Source organism: Parasteatoda tepidariorum, chromosome 1 (genome assembly GCF_043381705.1).
Source record: "Parasteatoda tepidariorum isolate YZ-2023 chromosome 1, CAS_Ptep_4.0, whole genome shotgun sequence".
NCBI classification, from domain to species: Eukaryota; Metazoa; Arthropoda; class Arachnida; order Araneae; family Theridiidae; genus Parasteatoda; species Parasteatoda tepidariorum.
Genome location: NC_092204.1, coordinates 64,922,319 through 64,934,718, shown reverse-complemented (window position 1 = coordinate 64,934,718; position 12,400 = coordinate 64,922,319). Strand labels below are relative to the sequence as shown.

Sequence of the window (12,400 nt, the reverse complement as noted above, 5' to 3'; positions counted from 1 at the left end):
TGGCAGAATTTTTTCGAGCTTTCTGCGACATTCCTATCTAATACTAATATGTTTCTGCAAGATACTTTTAAAAATAACAAATATATATGTTACTTATTCAAAGCAACAAAAACGACAACTTCAAAAAAAAAAATTTAATGAATAAAATTAAGATTAAATAATATAATTTTTTAAAAAAATATGTAATTTTTTTTTCAATTCTATTATTATGGGCGATATTCTCGCATTTTGTAGGGAGGGAACACACTGATTATTCCCTTTTTCGTATTTAGTAAATCATTATCACATTAAAAAAAAAAAAAAAACATTAAAAAATCCTGAAATCTGTAGCAGTAACTACCAAAAAAAAAAAAAGATCGATGACGAAATCAAGCGAATCTGGATGATGAAAAGGGTTACTAAATGCGTGTTTCCATTTCGTGATTCGGTTGATGTAATAAATAATATCGGATCTTAAAAACTATATGAAAATAAATAGTAACGACTGCATAAAAAATATTAGAACGAAAATTTTTGCTGAAAAGAAAACCAAATTGTTGACATTATTATTCTTTATTTTTCATTATTATCAAAGGAGAATAGAAAAATCTCAAGCATTTTTTTCCACTCCGATGCACGAGAAAGGCATCTTTTGAATATAATTCTGAAGAAAAGATAATCCTTCGAAAATTTCTGCAAAAAAATAACTAAACTTTGTAACTTCCCAAAAGAAAATCTTTCTGCAACAACTCGTTAACGTTCTGCGACAATGTCGCCATGATTCTGCCATGGGGAAACACATATATATATCACACATTTATATATATTGTGCAATACGGAATGCCACATATATCTCTTTGCCTATTACATCATTGTTTAAAATAGATAATAGATATCTTAAAATAGATACATAATTTTATTATTCATTCACAAAGAATAATAAATATTCACTATTCCAATTTTTCAGAGTTAGTAGACACTCATTCTAGGAAGTAATTATCATTATAAGCATTCCCAAAAGTTTCCAGCAATTAATATGGCACCATGATATGGACAAATAAATATCCTTAAATTTTTCCTTTGGAATGATGTTCACTTACATCAATAAAAAGCTTACAAATAATCCCCTTTCTAAATCCCAGTATCTAAGTAGAGACACACAGAAACATGTGGCTTTTTCCAGATTGCGATTGTTTGAATAATTTCTGACTAACCGTCCAAACTCCTTACAGGGAAAATCTTTTCCTAAAGTATTTTCCTTAAGATAATAAATAAAAAGTAAAGGATAGCAAATTGTGCGTCTTTATGGAAATTGCCACTATTTCTTACATATAATATGCTTAATATTTCATTTACATAGATTGCCCCATACTAACAAAATGTAAAAATTTTACTCAGCAGTAATCAAAACATTCTATTAGAAAAACTAAAATATGTAAAGTAGAATTAATCCTTAAAAAAAGCACCTTGTAAATTTGAGAGCCAGGTTCATTGAAGTTCTTGGCATTTTTTATCATCTGGAGCAAATCCTTTTCCATCTCACATAGACTTCTATAATCATTGTTTTGGATCCTCTGTGCTATCATCTTCAAATCAACCGGATCTTGGATTACTTTATAATATTCCGGATATAACTACAGACAAAATGCAATTTTAAGAAATTTTGTAAGATTTATTTAGATAAATATCTCAAAATTGAAGAAAAACTGCTACTTAAAGAAAACTGCAATTTTAAAACAACATGGATATGCTGATAAAGCATAAAATTTATGGCATACTTACTGTTAATGTCCATATAGAAAGAAAAGGTGTGAATTGATAAGATTATTAGCAATAAATAGTTATTTCTTTTTCCAGTAAATTCAATTAAAAGGTGGGTAAAAAAATATAACTTGTCCCTCAAATTAACATTAGAATATTAAACTTCAAACTCAGCTTGGTACTCCTTGCCATTAAAATTAAAAAATTAATTATTCAATGTAACAAATAATATAAACATATTTTCAGCTTCTTTGGACAAGTTTTTTTTCAAGGTTTAATATAATATGTTACACTTGTTATTATTAAATAAGCAATTATAAAATGCATTTTGTAAAAACTTTTGTATGGTAAAAGTAAAACAAGAGTTGCGAATACTGAAATGTTTTGAATTATAAATTTTCTGATTTGCAGGACTTTCATAAATGTCTTTATGAACACCTGTAATGATTTTTTTAAACAAAGTGAGTAAGTTTATTTAAATGAAAGCAAAATTTAAAATAAAAAAATCAGCTGAAGGTGTTACCGCACAGATGAAAATAAAATAGAGTTCAGTAAAATATTCAAAATAACACCAATCATAACTTACAGTTCTTGAAGGTAACAACTGGAACATAGTACTTAAGGAGCGTCCTTCCATATCCGCAGCAGTCATAACTGTAGTAAATAACTCTTCATAAACTGAGTCTTCTTCACTACATTCACTTCCTCTGTCCTAAAATACAATTTAAAAAATTTCTTTTTTTTAAAGTCTTATTAGTTAATAAAAGAAGAGAATTTTGAACAGACAAATTCAATGTAATGAAAAGCTATGGATGTATTAAATTTTGTCTCATGCTATTAAATAATAAGACTTATGATTTTTTTTAATGGTTTAAATTATACAACAAATTGCAAAATTTAGATTCTTCTTTTTCAGCACGACAGCCCCTTACAGGCCTTGGCTGCCTCAACCACACGTAGCCTCCAACGCCTCCTGCCCATGACGATTTTTTTCCAGTTGTTTATCTTTAATACTTTTAGATCTTTAGCAGTGTCATCCAACCATTTAGTAGGAGGTCTTCCTCTAGCTCGAGATCCCTACAGTCTATATAATTCAAAGTTGTATCTGATTCGCCAACAGCCTCTTTCCTGCCAAAAATATTTCTAAGGATTTTCGTTTCAAAAACACCAAGAGTACGCTGAGTGTCTGCGTTTAGTGTTCATGATTCACTTGCATAGAGCAATACAGGTAGAATAAGAGTCTTATAAATTTTAATTTTTCGACTGATTAGGCTTGATCTTAATTGCTTTCGTAGTCCAAAGAAACACTTGTTTGCCATTTTAATTCTGTTGTCTACATCTGTTTTTATGCTGTTTTGGTCATTGATCATTGTTCCAAGGTATTTGAATTCATTAACCTTTTCAAAGGTGTAACCATTTATGAATAAAGGATCATGATTTACAGTTGTGGCTGAAGATTCCATAAATTTAGTTTTATCTTCATTGATGGTAAGAACCATATTTGTGGCAGAAGTTTCAAGAGCCAGAAAGGCCTCTCTCACAGCTCTCTCAGACCTTCCTATGACATCGATGTCATCGGCATATGCCAGTAATTGAACTGATCTATTCAAAAGGGCGCCTTTTTGGTCTAATCCACTATCTCTGATACATTTCTCCAGAGCTAGATTAAAGATTAGACAGGCGAGGGTATCCCCCTGGTGCAGGCCCCTCTCTGTTGAAAATAGTTTCGATAATTGATTTTGAATTTTAACCCTGCATCTTACATTACTTAGTGTAGCTCTGGTTAAGTTAATGAGTTTAGTTGGGATCCCAAATTTGCCAATCGCTTCCAGTAGTTTATCTCTCTTTATGCTGTCGTAAGCAGCTTTAAAGTCTATAAATAAATGAAAAGTTTTGATATTATATTCATTAGTTTTTTCTAAAATTTGTTTTAGGGTGTGAATTTGATCTATAGTAGATCTTTGTGATCTAAAACCACATTGGTAGTCTCCAATTATTTTGTCGGTAAAGGGGCGAAGTCTTGCAAAAAGCAAATTGGAGAAAATTTTATTTGCCGCATTGAGGAGTGTAATGCCCCTATAGTTACGACATTCAAGTTGGTCTCCTTTCTTAAATATGGGACAAATGGAGCCTTCTTCCCATTCAATGGGCAATTTCTCCATATCCCAAATTTTAACCATAATATTATAGATGGCGTTAAGAAGTTCTGGTTCATCAGTTTTTAATAGCTCAGATGGTATACAGTCGGGACCAGCCGACCTATTGTTGTTAAGTTTTTTAACAGTAAATCTCTCTCTTTTTTAATAGTAAATAGCTCTTTAAAGAACTTTTTTTTAAGTAATATTAGGATAACTTCTTTCTAAAATTATATACGATTTAAAAAATATAATTTGCAATATTAAAATTAATTGTTTTGAAGATTGTGTTTCAAAGCTATGAATAGGTAAAATTTTCATTGCCATCATGCTACTGCGGAAAAAAAAAAAAAAAACAATACTCACATTCCTTAATCAATGCCAATTCAAAAGTGCTGTTAGTACTTTTCAACTAATAGAAACTTATTATAACAGCATTAAATTTACAAATAAAACTATCAAAATCAGATAATAAACAAGAAATTTATAACAACACTGAATAAGTCATAATATTTATCATTAACTTACATCTTCAATTTCACTTGACTTGTCGTCCTCCTTCTTAGATTCTGCATTTAAAATGTCACTTTTTGCATCTAAATATACTTCCCACAGTTCACAGGCATCCTTATATTCTTGAGAACTTTTCTGAAAAAGAGCAAAATTCGTGAATTAATTTCTCAACTGTGAATATTAAGTATAATTGTTTAAAAAAAAATTTTTTTAAATAAGAAAAACTTTAGCATTTCTTTTAAAACTTTATTATTACAGTTTGAGTTAAAAACTTTTGCACTAACAATTATACAATGAATTATGATGCTGATAATATTAGATAAACTGCACATTTATTTCATTCATTGGTATAAATGCAAATTGAAATTATATATTTTAAAACAATATACCTACATCTTTTAAGAGAAAAATCTTAAAACTTGAAATCAAATTAAATAATAAGCAAATTAAAGTAAAAACTTAGAAAAAACAGATATATCTATAAATTTATCTTTAAGTGAGTAAATAATCAAAATTATTCAAATCATTTATAGAACAAGAAAATATGGAAAAGAAAAATATATCACAAATATCAAATTATTATATTGCTCCAATATATGTGTTTAAACACATATCAACAGATAAAAAAAAATTTTTAAATGAAAAATTATCAAATAATTAGCATAATTTAGTTTTAAGACAGATTTTTGAATATGTAAATAACAGTTTATAAAATGAGAAAGGATTTTGGACTAAAAATATACAGTTTAGAATTTAAGTAAATTTAATGCATTAAGAAAACTAATTTCTGTAAATAATGCATTAAGAAAACTAATTAAGAAAACTAATTAATTCTAAAAAAAATTAATTTCTGCCAATAAAATATAAATACAAGAATAATATTAAAAATAAAATTTTTAAATAAAAGTAGCATTTCATAAAATGTTTAATGAAGGCTGCTAGCTCTCAATGTTAACATAAAAAGAAAAGTTTGTGTTATTAGCATTTTCCACAAAAAATATATTTAAGATAGCTCTCAAGTTTTGCACAATTCCATGCCATTAATACAGAACAATTTGTAACCAGAAAAATGCCATGATATCTTTTGATTTAAAATAATTAGTCATAGTACTTGTTTTTTAGAAGAAAATTAGGGACACAGGCAATCGAATAATTGAAATTACCAAAAAATAAAAATTGTATTACACAAAAATTAACTAAAAAAGGTTTTAAAATTATCCTGTATTGTTTCTGTCTTACAATGAAAAAGAAAATGAGTGAGCTTTGTTTATAATTTACAATTCAACTTTGCGACTTTCAAACCAAAATTTATTTTTAAATGCTGTTGAAATGAAATACATATTCATAAACAGTCAAAATACTTTTTTTTCTGACAGCTTTAATAAAATTTGTCTCCAAAAATTTTTTAAAATTTCACTACCGAATTCAAGTTATGTTTGTAATCACAAGACTTTTCAAAGCTTTTTAACATTAAATCAATAATTTAATAAAATGCTTTCATTAGAACCAAAATCTCGTTAAATTACTACGATTGAAACTGTCGAACCTCATTGATGTGAAGTTGCTTAACCTGAAATATCGGTTTACATGAAACACATGTTTGGTCCCGTGAGTCAGTAATCAATTAATAACGTACTTTACAGATTTAACATCAAATTTTCAAGCTGATTATTGATTAACATGAAAGGAAACAGAGCAGAGATAAGAAGAATATCAATAAATTGCCAATTAATTCATTTTGAGGAAAGGCATTTCTGTTTTCTGCATCTGTAAGAAGTGGCAGATGGGTAAATAAATAAAATAGTTAAAATAAAATAGTAAAATAAAGTAATTAAGTTTTTTAAGCTTGGTTTAATTTGTTTGATACATAATAGCATGGTTTACATAAACATTAATATAGTACATAATATGTATTAATAGTATGTAATAAATCATTTAACCTCAAATTTTTAAGCTGATTATTGATTAATATGAGAGGAAACAGAGCAGAGATAAGAAGAATATCAATAAATTGCCAATTAATTCATTTTGAAGAAAGGCATTTCTGTTTTCTGCCTCTGTAAGAAGTGGCAGATGGGTAAATAAATAAAATAGTTAAAATAAAATAGTGAAATAAAGTAATTAAATCTTTTAAGGTTATTTTAATTTGTTTGACACATAATAGCATGGTTTACATAAACATCAATATAGTTTGTTTTTTTGTTTTTTAATGGCGGGCACTTGGAACTATTGTCCATTGGCCTCAGAATGTGCCAGAACTGCTACCCTCTTCTCATTACCCAGTGGGCACCAGTGGCGAAGCCACGGCGGTGGAGCAGCATCGCCCACGTCACACAACTACAAACCCATTTATAGGGCGGGTCACATTCACACACACAAAGGTGAAAGGACATAGAACACAAAGAGACAGAAAGAAACATCCACGCCCAGAGCGGGATTCGAACCCACAGCCACTGGCTCCGCAGTCAGGCATGCTAACCGCTCGGCCGGCACATTAATATAGTACATAGTATGTATTAATAGTACATAATAAATCGTTTTCATGATTTATCAGATGAAATGAAATTTGCTTAACATAAAATTATTATAATAGTTCCACCAATTTGGCATTAATAAGGTTCGACTGTATTTATCTTTACTAAATAGTTAAATTAGAGCTTGTAATAATTATGTTTGATCATTATCTGAAAAGAGGTAAATAACACGATATTTTCAGGACAACTTAAATAAATGGTAAAGTTTTGGAATTTCTTTCTGTTGCTAAGCTGTACAAAAATTAAAATTTATATCTAATAAATTTATGGAAAATGGGAATGCAAATTTTTTTTTACTTAAACATTAGGTAACAATGATATTTTTTAATTAAATTCTAAAAAATATTTCTACTGTTTGAGATTTTCAAAATGGTAAAAAATTAATTTAAGTGAATTTTACATATAGTAATATAAAAAAGCAAACCTTATAATAACTTTTAGCATTATTCACCATCAACTCAATGTCATTTGTAAATTGCTGAACATCAAGATATTCATCAGTTTTTAGCTTCTGTTGAATTTTCATCAAATCTATGGGAGTTGTTACTATGTCATAATAATCTGCTAAACTCCTGAAAAATTATAATAAGAAGTAATCATTAGAAGTAAAGTATGTTAATTTTAACAAATGTACAGCTGCTGGAGAGCTTTTAAATAACTTTAGTTTATCCCATTACTAGGTTCTGGGATTATTAAGTACGAAGCAGTTAAAGAATTAGAAAAGACTTAAACCAGGGTTTTAGAAATTTCTAAGAGCCTGTATCAAATTTTTTACGGACCAGCATATCATAAAACAAAAAGAAAGTAGAATAACTGTGTTTCTATCACTAAAAATTGGATTTAAGAGTTTTTTATACGTTATGCTAAAAAAATATAGTTTTTATATTTATTTTAATAAAAATTTCAGATTTCTAATTCTAAAAAACAATGTATAAAAATTAAAAACATTAAGTATCAGTAGAAAAGGAATACAGTAGTGCAAAAATTTTCGATTCTTGCCTTAATTTATTGCTTACAACTGGTTTAACAAGTTTACCAGAAAGACATACTTTAACATGCTAAAATACGAACACTTAATATTGTTAAGTTATGTGCAGTTATTTTTCATTAGAAGTAAGAAAAACAAAATTAGCATAAAATTTAGAATTTGTGTAATTAATATTGAATTCTGCAACTGAAATTGTTTAACTCTAAATTAGTAACTTAATAATAATTATTTTTTATTTTAGATCAAATAAGTTTAATATAGTTTTAATTAATATTTTTATTCTATCTTCTGAATCATCATAGAAATCCAGGATACACAGCATCTATTTTCTTATAAACAAATACAAACTTTATATAGTTACAAAAACAAATATCGATAGTTAAAAATTGTTACTACATATTTTAATTTTTTTAAAGGAGAAAAAATTATATAAAAATTACAAAATGATAAAAATTTCTATGCAAATGATAAAACATAGGGGTGCTGCAGGAATAAAAAAAATTCTTTAGCTTTCAAAGGATACAACTCTAACAACTGATATTAACTTACTTTTCTTAAAAGCAAAAGTGATATCAATTGATCTTCAAAATAAAATAATGCATATCACATATAATGTTTACAAAGTATTCGCATAACATTTTCAAATTAAAAAACATCAGAACTGTTGCACACTTTGTCTCCCTTAAAGGAACTTTAGCAAGTTTTTAGCTTTCGCAGAGAAAAAATTAAGGTTGGGTTATTTTTATTGCATATATAAATTATTTCTTCAAGTTTTGAACCATTTAGTTTTAAAAAAACTTAATTTTAAAAAAAATCATTTTGTGAAAGACTTTTTGGGACATAACCTTTGTATGTTTATTAAACGTATGATTTCAGCATTTTTTCCTCCAGGTATATTGAAAATCGGTAATATCATTTTTTTGATGCAAGACCAAGGACCCAGGCCGCAGCTTGTGCACCCCTAATGTTAATTACTACCAAAGTTGTAAGCAATAACATATCACACTCAACATTTTTGGCAGAGTTCACAATCTAAGCTTTCTAAAACCATAATCATTTTTAATAGGCATATCAAAAAATTACAAAATACATGAAGCATTAAAGCTATTATAAACAGCAAACTTTAAAATAAAAAGATAAGAACCTTCGATTTGGAGCTCTGACAAAAGATTCACAAAGCATACGACCATCATCCATTTTATAACTTCTGATAGTATCATAAAGTTCTTGACAAATTTCAGCCTGAAACAAACATAATTATTATTTTCTAAAGAATAATAGAAAAAAAATAACAAAATTACAGATTCAGCTTTCACTTACAGGCTCTAGTAAACCTTTCCTTTTCTTTGAGCACTCGCTGCCATCTTTGCTATCTTCTGAAATTATGGATGACTTTTTTCGTTTTGGCATGTTTTACGTTTAAGTCTCCAACTGGAAAAGGAAGACATATTGTAATTAATCTTTTTTCTTCAGTTATTAATAAACTTTTATCTTATAGTAAACAACAGAGTAAAATCATTAGAGTTAATATTCAATAAAATTTAAAATATGAAAAAAATATCACTAAACTATATAATGAAGCAGGGTTTGAAAAAACCCGGGGATTTTTGAAAAAACCCAACCCACCTGGGTTTTATTGAAAAAACCCGGGGAAAATTGGGTTTTATTTGAAAAAACCCGGGGAAAATTGGGTTTTTTCATTTAGTGCTCATAAATTTTACTGTGAAAATATTTTTATTTATTAAATAGTGTTGTATAAGTAAACACTAAAATTTCATCTGACTTTTACCTGTAATAAAATTAAACTGGAATAAATATTTAATGGTCTTCAATGTTTTTATAATACGATTAATAGAAAGTGAAATTAAAATTATGTATAATTATAAAGAGTATCAGTTACTTGTCCCTTTTTTCAAATATTTAGATAAATATATGCATTTTAACTTTATAGTTTCAAAAAACAAATTAATCTTAAAATTATAAAAAAGCATATATAAAAAGTTATAGCTCATTTTTTTAAAATCAGATAATAAAACTTTAAATTTGTTTATTGTTGTTTAATGTATCACTTAATAAATTTTTTTTTGTTTGCTTTCAATATTTTTAAACATGATTAAAAGAAACAAAATAAATTGTATTCAAATGAAATCTTAAAAATAATATTTAAAAAATCTTAAAAGTAATATTTTAATTTTTAACTGTTTTTTAATTGTGATAAACTTTCTCCAAATAGTTAAAAATTGTCAGCAGATGTTAAGAGTTAACTTAAAAAAAAAGGTCCAATTTTTTCCTTTATTATTATTATCATACAACAGATTCAAAGGGTCTACATTTCTCTCTTAGATGGTGATACACTTTTACGAGTTTTGTAGCTTTATCTATTCCTAATCTATTTCGAAGTTTACTCTGCACCAAACCGAAACTTGAAAAGTGTCTTTCGATAGAGACAGAGGATGCTGGTGCTGAGTTCAAATAAAAAAGAATTGACAGAAATTTTGTGGAAGCTAGGAATTTTATTTATTTATTTATTTATTTATTTTTTTTTTTTTTGCCATAATTTTCCACTATTTTTTGCACTCAAGCATCATTGATTTTGGAAAGTATTCAGGATCGGAAATTTTGAATGCCATAACACGTGGCAGAAATTCTGGATGATGCTTAGAAAGACAGTTTTCTGCTAATTGGTCTTGTTCATCATTTAAAAATTGTCCCCTTGTTTCGGGATCCAGGACGCATATGCTAATAAATGATGTGGCTGAACAGCCTGATTGAATCTTTTTACAAAATGTTTATGGGGTTCTAATTCATCACACGATAGTAAGTTAATTCATATTTCAACAGCTTCTGAAATTGAAATGTTTTCTGATTGAAGCTTTTTTAAAGCTTAAGAAACAATTGATATCTGTTTTTCCCAATTGATAGTTTATTGGTAAAGCCCAACATTATTTAATATTTTTGACATATTATTATTAGATTCATTTTGATGTTCAAGAACAATCTCTTCATATTTATGGTAATTATTGGCAAAAGTTTTTACGTGCTCATAATATGAATTCCACCTAGTGTCATTGGGTCATCAAGCAGTTTTTTTCATTTGCCCATCCATGTGCTTGATGCACATTTCTAAAATATTTGTTAACTTCAACGATGTGTCCAATGATAGTATTAGGAGCTACTTCTTTTTGAATCAAATTTAAAAAAACCAATTTGTAAAAAAACACCAAGTGGGTTTTTTCAAAGTGGGCCCACTTGGGGAACCCTGGTTATATGTATTTTATATTAAGTTTAAATAACGCATTATCACTACCTATTTGAATCTTCTTTATTGTTAAGTGCATTATGTTTCATAATTTTTTAAATTAAGAATTATAAAATATAAATGCAGTAATATAAAAGGAACAAGTTTATTAATCTTTTTGTTTTCACACACATTTATTTACTATATTTATTAAACATATGGATATTACCTATTATAAAATTATAATCTGTAAATATTTATAATCAGTAAAAACTAAAATTTCATCTGACTTGAGTTAAATAAAAAACTGAAATAAATATTTAATGGTCTTACATGTTTTTATAATAAGGTTAATAGAAAGTGAAATTAAAACTACGTATAATTATAAAGAGTATCAGTTACTTGTCCCATTTGTTTTCAAATAATTAACCCTAGGAAAATGATTTCATTTTTAGATAAATAATTTTAAAAAGTTCTCTTATAAAAAGTTTTAGTTTTTTTTTTTAAAGCCAGAAAATAAAACTGTTTAAATTTGTTAATGTATCACTTGGTAAAAAAAGAAAAAAAAATTTCTTTTCAATTTTTTTAAACATATGAATTAATAATAATAACCTGTTTATTAATATATAAAGCATGCAACTATATTTGAAAAATTGATCTTTTCAGAGTATATTATTTAAATTTTTATTTGATTTAATATCATTAAAATATTACTTTTTGAAAAAACCCACTTGAAGTTTTCAATAGTAGATACCTACTATAAAATTACATGAAGATTCCAGTTTCTTTTACTTTACTAATATTAAAAACTTAATCATATAAATCTTGACAAATTTATGCTGCACTATAAATTATATAAAAGTAAATGCAAAACAATAAGTTTTAGTAAAAAAAAAAATTTTTTGTTGAAAAAACCCACTTATCGTTCCAAGTGGGTTTTTTCAAGGTGGGCCCGCCCAATAAAACCCGGGCGGGTTTTTTCAAAGTGGGCCCACTTGGCGAACCCTGTAATGAAGTAGAACTAATTTATTCTGAGTTCCAACTTAACCAATTGCTGGTTGATAAAGTTTTTTAATTTTCACAATTATGAAGTTTAATAATTAATATGTAAATAAAACAAAAGATTTTGTCCAACAAATTGACAAGGACTGATTTATCAAAAAAATTAATAATCTTATTTCAATAAATCTAAAAATTTACCTATTAAAACAAAATTTATAATAAATGTCACTCTTATTTACTTTGAACATCA

At 27.0% G+C, this 12,400-nt stretch overlaps 1 protein-coding gene across 17 annotated transcripts in view; it reads right to left on the bottom strand.

Moving 5' to 3' along the window:
* The window catches only part of LOC107448102 (protein polybromo), a 65,708-nt gene that overhangs the window by 52,070 nt on the left and 1,238 nt on the right, over positions 1-12,400 (bottom strand). For all 17 annotated transcript variants that reach the window (XM_016063202.3, XM_016063205.3, XM_016063200.3 and 14 more), the window contains exons 2-7: positions 9,231-9,341; positions 9,055-9,152; positions 7,347-7,494; positions 4,404-4,523; positions 2,327-2,452; positions 1,446-1,613 (exon numbers count right to left, since the gene is read on the bottom strand). In XM_016063202.3, coding sequence (XP_015918688.2) covers positions 1,446-1,613; positions 2,327-2,452; positions 4,404-4,523; positions 7,347-7,494; positions 9,055-9,152; positions 9,231-9,320 — 750 coding nt within the window. In that variant the 5' untranslated portion in view covers positions 9,321-9,341. The remainder of the gene's footprint in view (positions 1-1,445; positions 1,614-2,326; positions 2,453-4,403; positions 4,524-7,346; positions 7,495-9,054; positions 9,153-9,230; positions 9,342-12,400) is intronic.